The sequence below is a fragment of the Drosophila melanogaster genome, chromosome 2R, assembly GCF_000001215.4.
Source record: "Drosophila melanogaster chromosome 2R".
In the NCBI taxonomy this organism is placed as follows: domain Eukaryota; kingdom Metazoa; phylum Arthropoda; class Insecta; order Diptera; family Drosophilidae; genus Drosophila; species Drosophila melanogaster.
This window is the reverse complement of record NT_033778.4, coordinates 11,576,094-11,595,287: the sequence shown is the minus strand read 5'-3', so window position 1 is coordinate 11,595,287 and position 19,194 is coordinate 11,576,094. Positions and strand designations below refer to the sequence as shown.

General features: G+C 46.2%; 1 protein-coding gene and 1 non-coding gene across 6 annotated transcripts in view; both read left to right on the top strand.

Moving 5' to 3' along the window:
• tou (toutatis) overlaps positions 1–17,803 on the top strand; it is a 38,561-nt gene extending 20,758 nt beyond the window's left edge. The window contains exons 1-17 of one of the 5 annotated variants that reach the window (NM_001273969.1): positions 2,162–2,329; positions 3,113–3,295; positions 3,358–3,603; positions 4,114–4,601; positions 4,663–5,285; positions 5,348–5,445; positions 5,620–6,590; positions 6,653–6,925; positions 7,161–7,517; positions 7,577–7,642; positions 8,150–8,191; positions 8,263–12,273; positions 13,143–13,660; positions 13,890–14,339; positions 14,426–15,053; positions 15,118–15,239; positions 15,305–17,803. In NM_001273969.1, coding sequence (NP_001260898.1) covers positions 3,169–3,295; positions 3,358–3,603; positions 4,114–4,601; positions 4,663–5,285; positions 5,348–5,445; positions 5,620–6,590; positions 6,653–6,925; positions 7,161–7,517; positions 7,577–7,642; positions 8,150–8,191; positions 8,263–12,273; positions 13,143–13,660; positions 13,890–14,339; positions 14,426–15,053; positions 15,118–15,239; positions 15,305–15,461 — 9,177 coding nt within the window. In that variant the 5' untranslated portion in view covers positions 2,162–2,329; positions 3,113–3,168 and the 3' untranslated portion in view covers positions 15,462–17,803. Of the gene's footprint in view, positions 1–2,161; positions 2,330–3,112; positions 3,296–3,357; positions 3,604–4,113; positions 4,602–4,662; positions 5,286–5,347; positions 6,591–6,652; positions 6,926–7,160; positions 7,518–7,576; positions 7,643–7,705; positions 7,751–8,149; positions 8,192–8,262; positions 12,274–12,652; positions 12,673–13,142; positions 13,661–13,889; positions 15,054–15,117; positions 15,240–15,304 lie in introns of those variants that run through there. The other 4 variants (NM_078977.5, NM_001103800.3, NM_001273970.1 and 1 more) reach the window with 4 other exon arrangements.
• Positions 3,803–3,947, top strand: snoRNA:Psi28S-1180. The gene has a single exon (NR_002542.2). It is a non-coding gene; the product is annotated as a snoRNA:Psi28S-1180 (small nucleolar RNA).
• Positions 17,804–19,194: the final 1,391 nt, after the last annotated feature.

Sequence of the window (19,194 nt, the reverse complement as noted above, 5' to 3'; positions counted from 1 at the left end):
GGGCAGGGGTATTGCTTTTTGAGTCAATAACCTCGCTCACTCCATAAGAAAAAAAAAACGAGGAAGAGTCAGAAGCACTCACATTGTCCCCCTCTCTTTTACCCGCTCAATGAACATCTCTTTCGCACACATTCCCACACCGGTGGCCGTCAACGAGAATAGGGGGGAAAAAGAAGAATCAAAAGTAGAAGAATGCGCAGAAGGCAAGAAGTTAAGTCAGAAAGCCAGAAAAACCTTTAATCCAGGAAAAAGGCAAGACTATTCAAAAATGCTTCCAATCTTTTGTTTGCGATCAAGTGCATTACAACAACGGAAAACTCTTTTCCATGGATACAATAATTACTAGATTTCTTATCGGAAATCTTCAGTAAAACATCCTGACTCATCTTCGTAATTACGTTTACCTAACAACCTTTGAAATACATTGACAGTGAAAGATTTATTTATTTGTAATTCTTGCTAAAATATATTTTTTTAAATATATTTATACTATAAACTGTAGGTAGTAATAAAGCAAAAAAAATAAATTAGCTATATAGAAAATTATAAAAATTTGGGCAGCAAAAGCAACAACCAGATAAAATGCGATTTCGAATATATTCGAACTCTTTGAATCTATTTTAGTTGAACAAGAAATTCGGATCCAGTTGTAGTTCTGTTGTTCGAGCAATTGATTAGCTTTTCGAGCTTATTGACCAAAGAAAACAGCCGTAAACTTTTTTAATGGCAAATCAAACGAAACGGCGGCGCTATCTGCATGTGTGTGGGCATAAGATATAACACGAAGTCAAGCACACACGCATACACAAGGAAAAGCAACAAAAAAAGGTAGGAAAAAAACCCAACAAATGAAAAAGAAATATAGGCAACTCATGAGCGATGGACAGCAGACAGTCGGCCAGCCAATTGAGCTAGAGAGAGAAGATAATCAAGAGCAAACAACAACGGTTATTCCAGGGGGTGGTGGGTCGTTGGAGGGGCCGGGTGGGATTGGGATGGTGATGGTGTGTAGTGGAGTGACGCCAGCACAATATGAGAAGAATTTCACATTTGTTCGCTGCTGTCACTCACAAATATTGATGTGAAAAGGCTGTCAGTGTGTGAGGGAGGGTGTGAGAGGCGGCGAGTCGCACACAAATACACACAGTGCAAAATGATATAGAAACAACAAGAACAACGCACACACCTTCTCAATCGCCGGCGTCGACGTCGGCTGCGCTGCCGCCCCCGCGACGCCGACAGAGGCAACGGCAAAGGCAGCAAAGTGTGGCGGTGTCAAAGACAAATGCCCGAATCATATTGCTTGCTCCCTCTACTTTACCTCCCTTCAACCTTTCACCCTGCCCCCATACCACTTGCGGTGAACCCAAAGGCAAAAGCCCAAGTTGAAGAAGAAGACAAAAGGCAAAGTTTTACAGTGCTACTTCCGCTTAAACATCAAATGCAACTGGGAAAGTGAATAAAAAGGGGATTAAACAATGAAATCAAATGTGCTAAAATGTGCGGAAGCCTATCTATTCTAAGTACTGATAGTAACCCAATTAAAATGTGCGAAATTATATGGACACGTCTTGATTACAGAAAACATATTTTCAAAAAACCCCGTAAAATTCCATAATCAGATTCCTTTAAAACGGCTTGCTTTGCTGACTGTCATTAAGCAAGCTTCACTGTACCAAGTCGTTCTGTCCGTTTGTTTTATTTCTTGCTTGTTATAAATTGCCAGAGCTCTTTCGCAGACTCCCCACTCCTCTCACGCATTCTCTCTGCTGGGCTTCCACCTCCCTCCCCATTGTAAGAGCGCACATCTGTCGCCTGCCGATGCGTGACAACAAAAAAATAAAACCGAATGAAGGAAAGCAGGAAAAAGAGTGCGCAATTACTGTTATTAGCGAGCCACAGTGGACCCATCTTAGGCAAACTAAAAGCTGGCTCATTAATGTGATTAATACAGCTAAAACTCCTAAAAATAAAACTAAGAAAACATGTAAAGACAAAAAAAAGTGCAATCATCAACCACGGTGCGTGGAAACAACAAATGTAAAGCGGGCCTCTCTGTCTCTCTTTCTCTGCCGCCCGCGCTCTCCCTTTTGCGTTTCGTTTCCGATGGTCCGCCGCCGCCACTTGCGGTTCTTGCGCTCTCCGTACTCTCTACACGCTCATTCGCCGCGAAATCACAAACACAGCCGGACGCGTCGCCAAACGGCGCTTGTAAATATTTTTGTTAATTGTACATTTGAATCGCGGAAAATGCAATAGCCAGTGCAAACAACAGCCGTTAACTGCTGTCGCAGCGCAGTAATAAGAGCAAAGCCCTTAACAGTAAAAAGTAACATACAGTTTGTCTTATAAATCTCCAAAGGCCAAAAAAAAAATCAAGAGAACTTTACAAATTTCATGAATGAATTTACTAAAGTCTTGCAAACAAAAAAGAACACTGCCGAAAAAGAGTGCAAATTGCTGTAAACGGAATTTTTCTTCTTTTTTCGCTTGTGTATGCATCACTTTTCGCAGTTGCCGACTGCAGTCTGTAAATGTGTTTGTGTGGGTGACTTGAATTTTCTTTTTTATTTCTTTCCCTTTTTTCATTAGTGGATGTGGTAAACGTTGCGCATGACTTGTAAAGTTCAAGTTTTCCTTGAAGGAGGGATATTTTTTTCTTTTATTGTTAAACAAAATGCAATATTGTGCGTAATTTGTCAATTCGCCGTCGCCGACGACTTGGCTGAGTGGTAAATTCGCCGCTCCGCCGACGTGCAGGTGTAGTGGTAAAAGAGAGCAGTCAGCTTCTGCTTCCGTTTTGTGCGTGTACGGCCTCTCGCTGGCGTGTAGTTTTTTTTAGTTTTGTTTTGCTTTCCATATTTCGGCCGATTCCGCTTTATGCTTGAGTTTCGCCCAAGCGGTGCGGCATTGCCAACATAGAGAGCGGAGTAATAACGAAGATTGAAGTTGAAAAATGAAACCAATTGATGAATGGTATCTTCAAAATACAAGTGTTGTGTATTCACTTAAGTTACTATTACTGTAAAGATTCTATACATATGGCAACATATGTAAAAAAAGAATACAAGTAAATATCTTATAAGTATTGCATTTTCTAAATCCTTTGCAGACTCCCAACGCATGTTACGCACAATAGTTGGTCCTAAGAACTAGGGGATTTTGAACATGAACAAAAATGCCGGCGATGGCAGCGATGGCAAAAACTCAAACAAAAACTCGAATGCGGGAGGGGGTGGTGGAGCCGGGGGGCCACACGACCCCACCGGCCTTTTAGATGCAGCTTCCCTGTTCGGTAAGACATTATATATTTTTTCAGTTGCAAATGATGATCTTAAATGTTTCTTCCATTTTCAGCTTACTGGGGACGTGATCCAACTGGAGCGGCGGCTGCAGCGGCTTCCAATCCGCTCTTCAACTCGCAGTTCAATGCCGCCGCTGCTGCCGGATTGGGTTTATTGCCACAAGCTGGAGGCGCCTCTGCCAATGACCGTTATTCCATGGCAGCAGCAGCGGCGGCTGCGGCGGGAGCCCATCACCACCAGAACACGATGGCAGTGGCCGCTTCCCAGGCCGCCAGTTTGGCCGGTTTGCATCCAGCAAGTGAGTAAAATGTCGGCACATTCCGTATTTTAGTAGCACTCCTCTAGAAGACATTTGTGACGCCACGAAATTAGCAACTGCTGTGGTGCGGTGTGTTAAGGCGACTTCGTCCCATGAAGAACCGTAAAAAATCTACGCGAGTTCGAATCCCGCTTGGTGAAAGAAATTTTTATCTGCAAAGTAATTTCCCTAAATTGTGCGGAGTATAACAGAAAATGTCTTGTCTATCGCGCAAGAACGTTTGAAGAAAATACTCCTAGAGCATTTAGTAACTTGCTATTCGCTTTACACTGGCCACTACGCTTCACCCAGAGCAGGGCAGTGAAAAATGGTCAAGCACAAATATTTTAGTGTTCTTTTGTATGTTATATCTTGTTCTTTAAAATAGTATTTCCTTCGCTCTTATGCGCCGTAAATTAACTAAAGTTAAAGTATTTATTTGACTCAACTAAGCATTTGCATCCATTTTTGTGAAATCACTGTACTAACTCGCTGCTAATCGATTTACAGGCTGGTGGTCAATGGCCCAGTTAGCTGCCCAGGATTACTTCAGTCGCCTGCAAGCCTCGGGTCTTTCCCCCTTTCCACATCCCGATCTGGCGGCTGCCTTTGGACCAGCTGGGATGGGAATGGGCGGCGGTGCTGGTGGAGCGGGTGCTGGAGGTGGTGGAGCAGGTGTACTCGGCCAGGGCGGCGGTGGAAATGGCGGAAGTGGCAACGGTGGTGGTGGATCCTCATCGGGTTCTTCCGGCAGCAAGTCAAACAAGTCGCGCAAGGAGAAGCGAGCCGCCCAGCAGCAACAACAGCAACAGCAAAATCTGGCCAACAGTCTAAATGCGGCAGCTGCGGCGGCAGCAGCAGCAGCAGCCAATAATCCAGCAGCCGCGCTGGCCAGCATGCATGGTTTTGGTGTAGGAGTTCCGGGCACGAGCATTCCGTCGGTGAGCACAGGTAGCGGATCAATATCCACAAATAGTGGAGGTCATGGAAGTTACAAGGTAAGTGCAAACGCGAAATACCTAAATGGAAATTCTTAAATCCCTTTATTTAATACATTAGAGCACGGCCAGCGCTTATGGTAAGCCCTCGACTATGACGAGCAGCAGCATGGCTAATAATCCGGGCTCTGCCTACGATCCGGTGACCCTGCACAAGGAGCTGCTGGCCATGCAGGCCGTGGCAGCCGCTGCTTCCGGCTCAGGATCAAGCGGTTCCTCAGGCAAGAAGTCCGGTGGGGGTGGCTCCTCATCCTCCTCGATGCACAGCCTTGGAATGGGAATTGGTGGCAGCGGTGGCATGATGTCCAGTGGCAAAGCTTCGACCAGTGTGAGCGCAAGCAATTCATCATTGGGAGGAATGCACCCCAGTTTGACTAGCAGCAATCCGCTGATGTCGCCCCATGCGGGCATGGGCTCCTCGTCGTCATCATCGAGCAAGGATCGTGACAAAAACAATCCCTCGCTCAACGCTCTTAACTCGCTCTCACAGTTTGGAGCCCTGGGAATGACGCCACAGCAGAGCATGCAGGCGGCAATGAATGCTTTTGCAGCCAGCACAGGAGTTTCGCCATCCGCCACGGTAACGTCCTCGCCGCACCACTCTTCCCAGCAGCAACAGCAAATGGGAGGGAACAGTTCCACGTCGGGATCGGGCAAGTCCAGTTCCAAGGATTACATGATGGGGTAATTTAGGCTTGAGAATCGCACTGTTTTACATTATTACTAAATATATTGCCCCCTTACAGTACTGGAAGTGAGCACCCATCTCTGCTTGGAGTTCGTTTACCACCGGACACGGAGATAATCAAGTACACGTCCTCGATTGTGGGACCCAAGATTCCTGGTACTACCTCGCGCGGTCGCAAAAAGACTATTTCCGAAACAGAACAGCAAACAACACAACAACAACAGAAACAACAACACCAAGCAGAACAACACCTACTCCAACAACAGCAACAAGCACAAAAAGAGCTCGACAGCACCAAAAATGCCATTTCCTCTCTGCTTGCATTTCCAGGTCTCAGTCCCGCGAAGCGGGCTAGACTCGAAATGGAGTACGCGGCGATGGCTGCGGCCGCTCAACAGCAGCATCAGCAGGCACAGCAGCAACACCAGGCGCAGCAGCAACTCCACGGGATGCTCGGAGCAGCCGGTATCCCGGGAATGGCTGGACTGGTCGGTCTGCCTGGCATGAGTGGCAATCCCCTCGATCAGTTGAGTGTAAGCAAGGCCAGTTCTTCAACGGCGCCCACAACCAGTACCAGTTCCTCCTCAGCAGGGAGCAACCTGCTCAACCAGAGCAATAGTGATCGCGTGGAGGTAATCAAACTGCCACCAACAATTACTTCAAACGGAGCCTATAATCTCTCAAGTAAGGGAAAAGAGGTGCACGACCTCACCACCGACATGGCCACCAACTCTGGCGGTGTGAATCTCAGCCTAAAGTCCAATGCTGGCTCCAGCGCCTTGACGCCCAGCGGTGCCGTCGGATCGGCCAGCAATCCCATTACCATCGATGACTTTGACGCACCACTTAATCTTTCCATGAAGCCCTCGGATAAGAGCAATAGTAGCTCGTCAAATGCAGCAGCAGGGGGCTCCTCCTCTTCCAGCGCAGCGTTGGCTAACTTGGCGAGCGATTATCAGGCAGCGTCCAGTGGGCAAAGCGGTAATAGTCTGCAGAGTTTGAGCTCTATTACAGCTGCTTTGGGTGGAACAGGAGGTATGCCTGGTGGTTCCATTTCCGGCAGCGGAGGAACCTCTCCAGCTCCAGCTGGTGCCGGATCAGGAGCCACGGGTGGTGGTTCGGGATCTGGTGGATCCGGCGGTGGATCGTCCTCTTACAAAGAGGGAAGACCTCGTAACCTGGGACGCGGCGTATCCAAGCCCAAGAAGAACACGGTAGCTTCGCTGTTGGCTCAATCCCGAGCTGTGGGCCTTAAACCTATGCTGGCCACGCAACAACTTCTTCAACAGGGTGCTGATATTGTGAGTTAATCAATGCATAAAGTCATGACATACCATCAAACTAAATACTTACGACTTTTCAGGAGAAAATCCGCCTGGCACTGAGCGAAGCGAATGCCCATATGGAAACTTCTACAGATTCCGAAAGCGTGGCAGCCGAAAGTGGTCTTTCGGAGTCTGAGAGTGAGGATGCCAACATTCTGAATGTAGCGGAGCTAAGGGTGCCACTTGAATTGGGCTGGAAACGGGAGACGGTGATTCGTGGACTGACTAAGCAAGGGCAGATCCGTGGAGAGGTCACATATTATGCACCAGGAAGCACGACGCCGCTAAAGAGCAACGGACAGGTTTTTGCTGTGAGTTTGTAGGGCGACTTTTTTGAATATATTAAAGCAAATTCTATAACACACAGTAATAACTCTAAACCACTAAAAATGTATAATTGGAGTTTTGATATGTAATCAGAATAGCTTTAATTTATGGTTTTCTTAATTTTAACTTTTCACAAGCATAAAATTATCAAATTGGCTACAATGCACACAAGGATATTCACTTTCTAAGAACTTAGCTAATTTATTGAACTCTTCACAGATCCTGGAGCAGCAGCCATCGAATCTAAGTCGTGAAAACTTTAGTTTTTCCGCGCGAGCCATTGTTGGTTCATTCCTGCAGCCTGCACCACCGCCGTACGCCAATGATGGCGAGTACATACGGATGACGGACGAGGACGTGGCCAAGCGGTTAGAGGATCTGAAGGTCTTCACCCGCCAGACTCTTAACGTGGAACAGCGAATTGAGATCGCCAAGCAACAGCAGGCGATGCGTGATGCTAAGAAGCTGCAAAAGGAAGAATTGGCCAGAAATAAGGAGAAGGCGCGACAGGAGAAGAACTCCAAGTTGGAGCAGCAGCGCAAGGACAAGGAGCTCAAGAATCAGCAGGCTGTTGAGGTAATTTGAATTTGTAAGACTTGCGAAGATTATCTGCTCATGCGAACTCGTATTTTTAGGAGCGCAAAAAGCGTCAGGAGGAGCTAGATCGCCTTAAGCAAGAGGAATTGCTTAAGAAGCAACAGGTTAGTCTAGATTAATTAAGCTTTGCTGAAATCAGTGCATAATTCTGTTTTGTTTTGCAATAGGAGAAAGAAAAGCGTCGTCAGGAGGCCATTTTAGCTAAGGAACAGGTACTTAATGCCTCACCTTATGTCTTGTGCTTGATACCAATCCGACTACTTTCCGTTTAATATTTGGGAGAAAAGAAACTAGTTCTAGCTTTTCAAAGAGAGATTTATTTATTTTATTTCAAGACTTGTTTGCTTTGCCTTTAATTCCTATTTCTTTCTGTTGCCTATACTTTAAACTGTATTTACTGTTGCCAGGCTGGTGATTTGGGCTATTGAATGAGATATATTCCAAATTGGTTGTTCAACTTTTAATCGTGTTTCGGCGTTATTATTTGAAGTGTCCGATCTATCCGCTTGTTGGTTTTTTGTTTAGTAGGGGTCGTAAAAGACCAACTTTGCCATTTCGGTATCAGTTACTACTCTCATGTTATTAACCAAAACCAATCTTATTTTATCTAGGAACTACAGAAACAAAAAGAGATGCTGTTGGCTGCCGAAATGGTAAGAGGACTAACCCCTTCTTCGGTTATGTAATAAAATGCATTAAATTTTGTTATTTTCTCTTCATAAAGGAACGAGAACGTCGCCGCCAACACATGAGCCTCATTCGAATGTTGGAGCTTCGTCGGAAATTCGAGGATCGTGAAAAGAAGAAACACCAGCTGGTTCTAGACCGTTTGCTTCTGCGTGAGCGTCGTATGGCGGAGCGAAAACGAGATGCGGAGATTCTGCAGTTGATAAGGCGTCCCAATGAGGACTCCGAAATGCCACAAGAATTGGTAATCCCTGAACTGGATAGGATTGCCGGCAACCGACTTCCCGGCCAGGCAATGGCCGATTTGCTCATGGTCTTTGAATTCCTACATAACTTTGGGGAGACTCTAGGCTTTGACATGGAATCACTGCCGTCGCTTCAGAACCTGCACGATGCTTTAATGAGCGATAGCAACGCGGATGCGGAAGAGGAGTTGTTGTCGGTGATGACGCATCTATTGGTTTGTGCCATTGAGGATCCAGGTGTTCCCAATCCCGGCAGACACACCACTTTACTGGGACAATCGCTACGCAATGCGGACATCACCAACTCGAATGTATCCGAAATCTTGAGGATTTATCTGTATGCTACGGCCACAGGTGAAGTGCGTCAAATGCACGGAATCACTGTGGATCGTGAGCGAGAGAGAAGGGTGCCGGATCATCATCAACTAGATAGCGATACCACAACCCACTCACATTCGGTAAAGAACCAGGAGTACTATAAGCTTCTCCATGAAAACGACACCTGGAAGTTGTCGCAATCGCTGAAAGATCGCCCCTTCGTTGCGTTAAATCCCACCCGTAAAGCCCAAATGTTGGCCCATCTATGCAACGACCTGCTCATGAACAAGGCCGTGCTCCGCCAGATTGATGGAAGTCTAGAAACGTGCGCCCAGATGCGAAAGGAGAAATACATGACGGACATGAAGGTGCGCAAGTACAAGGCTCTCCACATGCGCAAGGCTCGAATTGAGGCCTATGAACGAGCACAGGCGGAGCGTGAGGCGGCTATGCAGGCGTTGATGGCACAGCAGAAGCTGGATGCAGAACGTCTTAAGGCGGAGGAGGAAGCCAAGGCCGCGGCGGCAGAGGAAGCAGCAGCTGCAGCGGGCACAGATGGAGAGGCAACCAAAGGTGGCTCACCCAATGGCGAGAAGCCGGAAGACGGCGATCAGAATGAAGAGGGAGCCGCCAAGGAACCCCAGCAGCAGCAACAGCAGCCAATGGAAGTGGATGGCGTGGTCGATGAGGCATCTCTTGTAAGTCCGGCCAAAACCATCATTCAAACGGACAATAGTCTGACGCCCAGTAAACAGGACATGCCCACACCCACCTACCAAATTAATGGATCCAGCACACCTACCACAAGTGGTGTCACTGGAGGCGACATGAATGTTCTGCTGCAGGCCAAGAAAAGCGGGGCCCGAAACTCCATCAACGATGAACACCACCATGATGTTAGTATTATCGACGATGATCTTTCCGACTTGGATTCGGAGATCACGAATGTCGAGGAGGACGAGGACAATCGCTTGAGTGCCGATGAGTTGCAAAAGAAGCTCGACAAGATTGTCAGAGCTTCCCTAAACTGCAAGGAGGCACTGGAGAAGAGCACAAATCAGTTGAGAGCTGCGTGCTTTGGGCAGGATCGCTTCTGGCGTCGCTACTGGAAGTTGCCCAAGGCTGGAGGTATTTTCATTGAAGCACTTGAGTCGGCCCAAAATGATATTTGCGATTATCATGAGGCATTGGAGGCCATGGATGACAAAAAGGATGCAAACGACGAGAAAGAGAACTCCGAAAATGAGAAGGATGTTGCAGCGGAGTCCAGTGAGCAGCCAATGGAAGTGGATGAGTCCATTACAAAACTGGAAGATGGTGTACCAGCTTCGGACGTCGGGATGCCTGAAAGTAATCAACAGAACGCACATCAAGATGAGGAAGATGACGATGATGATGTGACAGAAATCAACAAGGTGGAACCGGAAATTGTTGATTTGGGTGATGATGACGATGATGCAGCTCCCCCGCTGCCCAAGATAGAACCTCCCAGGCCAGAGATTAAAGTTAAATCAGAGATGGAGCTGATGGGTCCACCACCCACGACTATGATATCCACTAAGACAGACTTTGAAGCTGAAATTAAAATACCCTCTATGCCTGGCATCTTGATGCCGCCTACCCTCAACAACAACAACACCAATAATAACAATAACAACAATGGAAGCGACAACTGTGATAAGTTGGAAACTGGTTTGGGACTAGGACAGCAGCAGCAGAACTTTAGCCAGTCTGTGATCAAGACGGAGGATGTGAAAAAAGAGGATGATTGCATAATAGTTTCTACATCCAGTGTTGACGATACACCAAAGTGGTTCTCCATTGTCCGGCGGGAGGTTCCATTGATCAGCGAACTGCCAGCGGAGGAGGGAGGCGTGGTGGGCCAGGAACTTCAGATCAGCTATGCAAATCAGAACTGCTCCGCTCAGCTGCAGCTGCAAGGTCATCCGTGGGATCTGATCAACAACATGCAGTACTACTCGATTCCGATGGACGAATGCAAGGTGGACACCAGCAAGCTGGGCAACGAGTGCATCTTCTCGCTGAGTGGCCTCGATGAAAAGCAAATGCTAGCCAAGGTGGAGGAGTACAAGGCCCACAAGGTGGAGTCAAAAAACGGTCTGGGCTCTCCTCATCGCCACCACGAGACTAAAGATGATGAGGAGCAGGCCAAGCTGAAGTTGGACAAGGAGATTGACACCGAAATGGAAACAGATGCAGATGACCTAGCTGGCAAGGAAAAGTTTTTTCGCTTGCGCTCTGATGTACCCCCGGATACGGGAGGAGGGGTCAGCGAGGGAACCGATGTAAAGCCCAAGATTGAGCTTCGTTTGGATGAGGCGTTGTCACAGGCATATTACCACAACATAGCCAACATGTCATTGAGCAGTGTTCAAACGTATATACCCATCGATATCCCTCTGCCGCTTTCCATGACCCCCGATGAGCATCGTCTGCTGGAGCAGGTCAAGCTGGCAGGTTTTCCGGAACGAGTTCACGGAGTTTACGTGCCCCGCAGACAGCGCTACGGCTGGTGGCAGTTGGACGATGAACAGAAGCTGCGCCAGCTGCTCAAAACTCTCAATCCGTCGGGATTGAGGGAGCGTGAACTGCAGGAGAATCTTCAACGATTCCTCGGACTGGAACAGCCATTGGGTGTGAATTATAAGCTGAAATCGGACATCGATTTTCCAGAGGAATTCCTAATGCCTGACAAGAAGGGCGATTGGAATCCCAAGGTGGCCAAACGTGTGGAGCTTGCCCTTATCGAACAACTAGAATCACTGGAGGACAAGGTGGCCAGCGCTTCTATGCAATTAAAGAACTGGCAATTGCCCAACCGCGTGGAGAGTGAACTCACCTTGGACTCGCAGGAGGATGTCACCGAAGAGGACTTCGTCAGCATCATACCCATGATCCGAGAGAGAATCATCGACTTGGAGGCAAATATCGAAAGACGTTACTTGAAGCCGCCTTTGGGCTCGCAGACAGGCGATGCCCATTTGGCGGTTATTGCTCAGAACCAGCATACCACCACCCAGACGCAGAACTCTGCATCGGCAGCAGCATATCTCCTGCAGATGCAACAGCAGCAGCAGCAACAGCAGTTGGCCCAGCAGCAGCAGCAACAGCAACAGGGTTCGGGTGCGGGAAATAGCCTGAATCCCTCATCCTTCAACGAGCGTACTATGGCATTGGCGGCGGCAGCAGCTGCTTCGGGGCCAGGAAACGCAACCGGAGTAGCCAACTCGGCAGTCGTGGCAGGAGCCACGCCCTGCGAATCGGGCAGCGGAGAACCGAATTCCGGCAACGCGTCACCGGCCAGCAACTGTGACAGCGATCGGGACGAGAAGGTGGAGCAGATACCCAAGGGATTGGTGCAGTGGCGGGACGCAGTATCCCGATCGCACACCACCGCCCAGCTGGCGATGGCCCTGTACGTTCTGGAATCCTGCGTGGCTTGGGACAAGAGCATTATGAAAGCGGTAAGATTAGGAGGATTTTGAATACCTTTAAAATTTCCCGATTTGAAAACGATAACCTGCTTGGCACCCGCCTATATTTGTGGTCCATTTCATTGTTGTTTTGGCTGCACACACACTAACACCCACTACTCACAACCCACATACATAATTGTACACACATGCATAGCATTACCATCTAATATTTCGACACACTAACCGGTATTCACCACAGCTGAAACGGAGGTTTTGAAACTTTAATGAAGAGAGCTTGTATCACGGTTGTTTTACGAATTTAATATTTTCGAACTTTTACTTTTCAATATAACGTTATGCTTTTTAATCAAATTATCTTATATTGAAGTAGATTTAAAAAATAGTAATATAAGAATAATAAGTCACTTGGAGTTATATTTTTATATAGTATTAGTAACTTTTGTTTAAATCACTTAAAGAATGCGGTTTTTTAAAAGCAACTGTGATTACACTGCTCATTCGATTTATTTTGTATGTAGTCGAGTAGTTTTTAGAAACCCCCTCTGCATACAGATACGTGGAAATTGCCTGTGAAATTAATTCGAATTTTGTTTTGTTTCTTCTTCCGATTTTGTTTTTTCTTCTTAACTGTCTCTTGCTGAATGTTTGACTTGTTTGTTGCTTGTGGTGTTTCATGGTGTTCTTTAAACAAAATACAACAAATTTAACGCTTTCATACTCACACACACACACAAATACATTATCCACCACTCACACAAACATGTACATGAATGCTTTGGTTGCCCATTACCGTTTACCGATAACCGTTAAACCCCTTACAAACGAAACCCACCGAACCCACCACGACTGTTAATCCCACCCCTCAAACGAACCGTTTCGAACTGCCATCCGAAAAGTATGCAACAAAAAACAAGTCCAGCAAAAAGAAGAGCAGCGCCAAAAAGCAGGCAACTCCCTCGAAGAAACAGCAGCAGAAGAAAAACAAAAAGGAGCAGCAGTTGACCCCCAATGGAAAAGAGAGCAAGAGCAAGAGCGCAATCAATAAGCCAGAAAACCAGGCTCCGCTGAGCATCAAAATCAACCTTAAGGCTCTGGCCCAAAACGGGCAGTGTTTGCTGAAAACTAAAACACCACCAATCCTAACCAAATCCCCAACCGCATCCCCATCCTCCCATCCAAACACTAGCGACTCCGACTCGGACTTTGGCAAACGGACGAAGAAGAAGAGCGGCGGCAAACGCAGACGCTCGGCCAACAATACAAACTCTAGCAAATATTCCAATTCCTTACAGAATTGCCAGTTCTGCACGTCCGGCGAAAACGAGGACAAGTTGCTACTGTGCGACGGCTGTGACAAGGGCTATCACACCTATTGCTTCAAGCCCAAGATGGACAACATTCCCGATGGCGATTGGTGAGTACCAGTACCAGTACCAGTCCTGTATCTCTAAACATCCTCATTCCTCACATGTCACTGTCATAGATTACAAAAAAGAAAACACATTAATCCGCGTTGTCTTGTTGAGCGTTGATCGTTAACCTTTGAGAAACTGTGGCACTGTTCCTCTCTCTCTGTTCCCAACGCCAATCCCTAAACTGCTCAACATTTAGTAACTTCAAATCCTTTCCTTCTGCTATTTCAGGTACTGCTACGAGTGCGTGAACAAGGCCACCAATGAGCGCAAGTGCATCGTTTGCGGCGGTCATCGTCCGTCGCCCGTGGGGAAGATGATCTACTGTGACTTGTGTCCTCGTGCCTACCACGCCGATTGCTATATACCGCCGCTGCTAAAGGTACCGCGTGGCAAGTGGTACTGCCACGGTTGCATCTCCCGGGCGCCTCCGCCGAAGAAAAGAAGTGCAGGTGGAACATCCGGCAGCAGCAGCAAATCTAGGAGGGACAGGGATAGGGAGTCGGGCGGATCGGCCAAGCGGCGTAGCGACAACAGCAAGACACCAGCCATGGAGCACATGCAGCAGCAGCAGATGCCACTGGCAGGCGGGGATTCCCACCATCATCATCATCAGCAGCCGCCGTCGCTGAACTCCTCGCACGATGAGTCGATGAATTCTCTGCCGGCGGCTCCTCTGAGGTGAGTGTGGGGGCCTGCGGGCGGCTGAATGGGCGGCGGAGTACACGGTCCGGGTTCCAGTTAAATAATGCCTCTGCTCTCTGCAGTCCGGCGCACTCGGTGGTCTCGGCCACGAACTACGATGACCAGCACCATGCCAACAACTCGGTCGATGGCAGCAGTCGCTTCCACGCGCATCTCATTCCCCCGTCAAATAATGGCACTGCGGCTCTGCTGGAAGATGTGCCGGGTGGCGCCAATGTGATGCCCGGCGTCTATCCAGTTTATACGCCAGTTGCGGCTGGCAACTTCTCAGCCGGATTGATTAACCAAGCGCCGGTGCAGCCAGCGATGCCGTTTGCCAACGTGGTCGCCATGTCGCCACGGGCTGTCACGCCCACCCGCACCCGAACGCCCACACCGACGCCAGCACCCACTCCGCCACCACCACCGCCGACACCGCTGCTAATGCAGGCCTCGCCCACAGCCACCGCCCTCCATGTAAACGCCTGCCAGTCACCGCCCCAACAACAGCATGCGCAGCTGATGACCATGCCCTCGCCACCAGCCATTGGAGTCGGAACGGCCACTAACCAAATGTCGCCACCGCCCATCAACATACATGCCATTCAGGAAGCCAAGGAGAAGCTGAAGCAGGAGAAGAAGGAGAAGCACGCCACCAAGAAGCTCATGAAGGAGCTGGCTGTCTGCAAGACGCTATTGGGGGAAATGGAGGTGGGAACTAAAAGAACTCTTCAATAAGTAGGTTACCTAACGTTCTTTGCATTACTTCTTGCAGCTTCATGAGGACTCGTGGCCATTTCTTTTGCCAGTAAACACCAAGCAGTTTCCCACATATCGAAAAATAATCAAAACTCCCATGGACTTGTCCACAATCAAAAAGAAATTGCAAGATTTGAGGTTAGTAACGCAGCTTAACTTCTATAAAATCATAAACTCACTAGTTGAACATTTTTTTTGAATAGCTACAAAACCCGTGAGGACTTCTGCGTGGACGTGCGTCAGATCTTCGATAATTGCGAGATGTTTAACGAGGACGATTCGCCCGTTGGCAAGGCAGGCCACGGCATGCGCAAGTTCTTCGAGTCCCGCTGGGGTGAACTGACTGACAAGCACTCCTGATCCTGCACCACTAGCCAGCCACAGATCCAGATGGCTACCAGCACCAGCAGCACGATCACCATTGGCACCACCGTCACACCGAACAACATGGCCGTCACAGCAACGCATCCCATTGAAATGGTCACCCTGGTCGCGGCAACGCAGGAGGATGAGGAGGCAGCCGTGGAGACGACAACAGCATTAACTGAAGCAGCACAATTTTGGTCAAGAGATTAGTTTAGATTAAGCAGAGATTGTACATAAATGGGAGGAATGAGGAGAGGGTCGAGAAGCACAGCATACACATTAATATATATATATATATATTTATATATAGTAGATATATAAACACACACGCGAGAGTATTCAACGTCCTACGTCGGTAAAGACCTTGGAAAGGGGTAGCTTTGATTAAATTAAATCACCAGCCAAGGCGAACAACAGCGCAAGTATGCAAGTGAAAAAGTGTATTCAGATTTTAAGTATCCAAGGCGGCAGCGGCAGCAGCAGTATATAAACAATAACTATTAGCCGACATAAACTAGCAGTTAGAAATCGTATCGCATAAGAAGCCATCTACAGTAGACGCCCGGACTGGATGAACGCTGACAAATGACAAATGAACACGTACAAAAACTGTCTACCAATTTCCGATCCGATCGATCGATCCATCGTTTGAACAGTATTTTGTGCACAAAGCCGCGTCGCTTTATTTTCTACACTTACAATTCGAACCCTAATTTTAACAACTATTTTTTAAGCACCAACGAAGCGCTCATTTAAGTTTTAAAGTGTATTTTGTACTTATAGCAACTCCGAAATCTGTATTTAAACGTATTATAACAAGTGCTAACAGTTGCCCAGGCAAAAATGCGAACAATTATACTCAAAAAGGCGGTGCGAGGAGGACTTGTAAATGTAAATGAAAGCAAATTAAAATTAAATGTATTAAATTATTTATTCTGTGTAAATTTTCCACACTGTAGTTGGTACTTTGAATCGTAACTTTGGCAAATCGCAAATACAACTCGAAATCAAATCAAATCGAAACTGAGAATAAACTTAAATTAAATTATCGAGAAAAGATAGAAGCAGCCGAAGGAAGGAAGAAAGAAGGCAGTGCAGTGAGGCAAGGTGGACATATCCTAGCGGGATCTAAGCGCAACTCCAGGACAGTATTAGAGGCAGTGGAATCCGGATCCGGATCCGGCAAGCAAGGCATCTGACATTTTAGCTGTACATATATAGGAAGTAGCCCGCACACAAAATTCAAGCCGATGCAAGCAATACAGATTAGCCTATATAGACGGTGAAATTGTTTGGGGTGGGAGACTTACAAATGTTACATATAAATTACTATATACACAGAATACGAATTAGCAAAGCAATGATATTTACACGAACTACATTTTTGAATAAATCGAAACTCATTTGCAGTGCAGCACAATAATTGAATGAAATTGAAACTGAAACAGAAACTGAAAAAGAAATCGCAAACGAAACAGAAACCTAGAGCGAAGAATGATTTTAGAGCGTGTTAATATCTTTTGCAACAAGACGATAATAGTTTAGAACACCAGACCAGAACTACCTACCTACAACCCACAGATAGCAGCCAATCACCACCAGCCAGTTGAACACAGAATGTATTTTTTTTAGCGCAGCCATTATAGTTTGTAAAGATATTCAATGCATTCAGGTGATTATTTGAACTCGTGTGTTTAGCAGAATGTGAGAGAGATGCATTCGCAATGAGTTGCTTGTGTAAATAGGAAGCGAAAGCCCCCTGAACCCATGCATGTACATTGTATATAGAGGATAACGATACGCATTATATGGCATAAGCCCCAAGTTCAGTACCCCAAGACGCATTATCCATCTGCTACGAGCATGTTATTGGCATTCATACAGTTGTGTCACTTCACTATAATCGATTCGCAATAATTGAGAAAAGCAGTCGGCAAACAGCATTTGCCGGTCGCGTTTGCAACTGGCGGTATATCTAAATTGCATGGGGAGGATTCTGGAAGGTCCGCGCCATAACAATAACTGCATACATAATGGAATCTTGATTTGTATTTATGTGTGTTCGTGGTGATACAACAGATAGAAATATATATATATATAAATATATATATTTTAAAATTATATGTACCCAACCTACGCATATGTGAATGTAACTTACTCATTAACAAATATTAAACGATGGATATACTCGATAACCAAGCATCCATATTATGATATGATATGCTAAACAAAACAATACTGAAAATTACAAAAAAAAAAAAATCATAAATTTTGGTGGGGCATTTTCGACATTTGTGCACAAGGAAAATACAAGTAAATCATATAAAACATAAAACTCATGTTTTTTATTAGTAACTTTATTTATAGCAATAGCAATAGCAAATTGAAGTAAGTAAATAAAACAGCAGAAAGGTAACTAAAATAAACTGAAACCATCTAAGTAAACAGAAAATACAAATGGAATCCATTCTGTTGGCTACAATCTTGCACTTCTTCTCAGACTGGCAATTATATGATCCTCATATAAACTTACAATATTCGAACCCCTTTTTGATGGCCAAGATGCTGGATGGCCCACACGCTCCACCGACAGCTGACTGAGCATGGTCGATCTTACCAATCGAATCCAGAGCTGTAACCCATGCTAACCACAAGCTTTTGAGCCTGGCCATTTGGCCATTTGGCCATTGGCTTGGCCATTTACCGTTCCATACGGGCCATGCTTCGTTGGCTGTGACAGGCCATAATCATACAAATTAAACGGGCAGAAAACGGAACAATCTGCATTTTGAAAGCGCATTAAAAACTCACCGCAACTGTCGGATGGATCGTCGGAGATCTCACAAAGGTGTTCTTTTTTTACGAGCGCTACTTTTATTTCCCCAACCAATTTAAGACTTAAAATCAATCAGGCAGCCGCATAAATCACTTCTTTTGTTGCTTGCGCTAAATTTGAATTTTGCTGACAGATTGGCAAGCATTTGAAAACCTTTTTTTTTTTTTACGTGGGTGCGAATACCTTTTACGCAGAAATCTTTCGGAAGCATAAACATGAAATTTTGTTGTGGGAACCGCGGTAGCCTGAGGTGTTAATATCTTAGCTGATTTTAATCCCTGGCAATCAGGGCTTCGAAACGCTTGACAAAAGATGTGCTTTTACGCCTTTTACCCAGGCTCGATTTTCAGTCTCTGGCGATATTGACAGTTGGAAACTCGAAACGCTTTAAATTCACTGATTTATGTAATTATTCGCAGCGACAAGAATTTCGTGCGCAACCCAACAGCGAACCAAATGCAAAAAAAAAAAAAAACCCCAAAGGTGGAAAGGGACGACTCCAGCGGTGGACCACGACTGGGGAGATTGGGTCCGCTGCTCCAGCCACATTATCAAAACATCATGGAAGATGACCAAATTAACTGGTCCCCAACCGTAGACGACAGACTGCAAGCTGCACTGCGAGAAAATATGAGGCCATCTAAAATAATTAGCTAATATGAAAGAAAACGTGTGTCAAAAACTAACTTTATTTGTAGTTTGTAAATATTGAAATATCCAAAACAGGTATATTTAGATTTTTAAACACGCATGGCTTTTTTTATAGACAATTATAGTAAAATGGTTTTAAAATATATTCAAATCCTATCTTCAGTTTTCTATTGCGCTATCTCTTGAATTCACTTCGTTTTTTTCAAAGATATCTTTTATAATTTTTCAAAAAAGTTATTT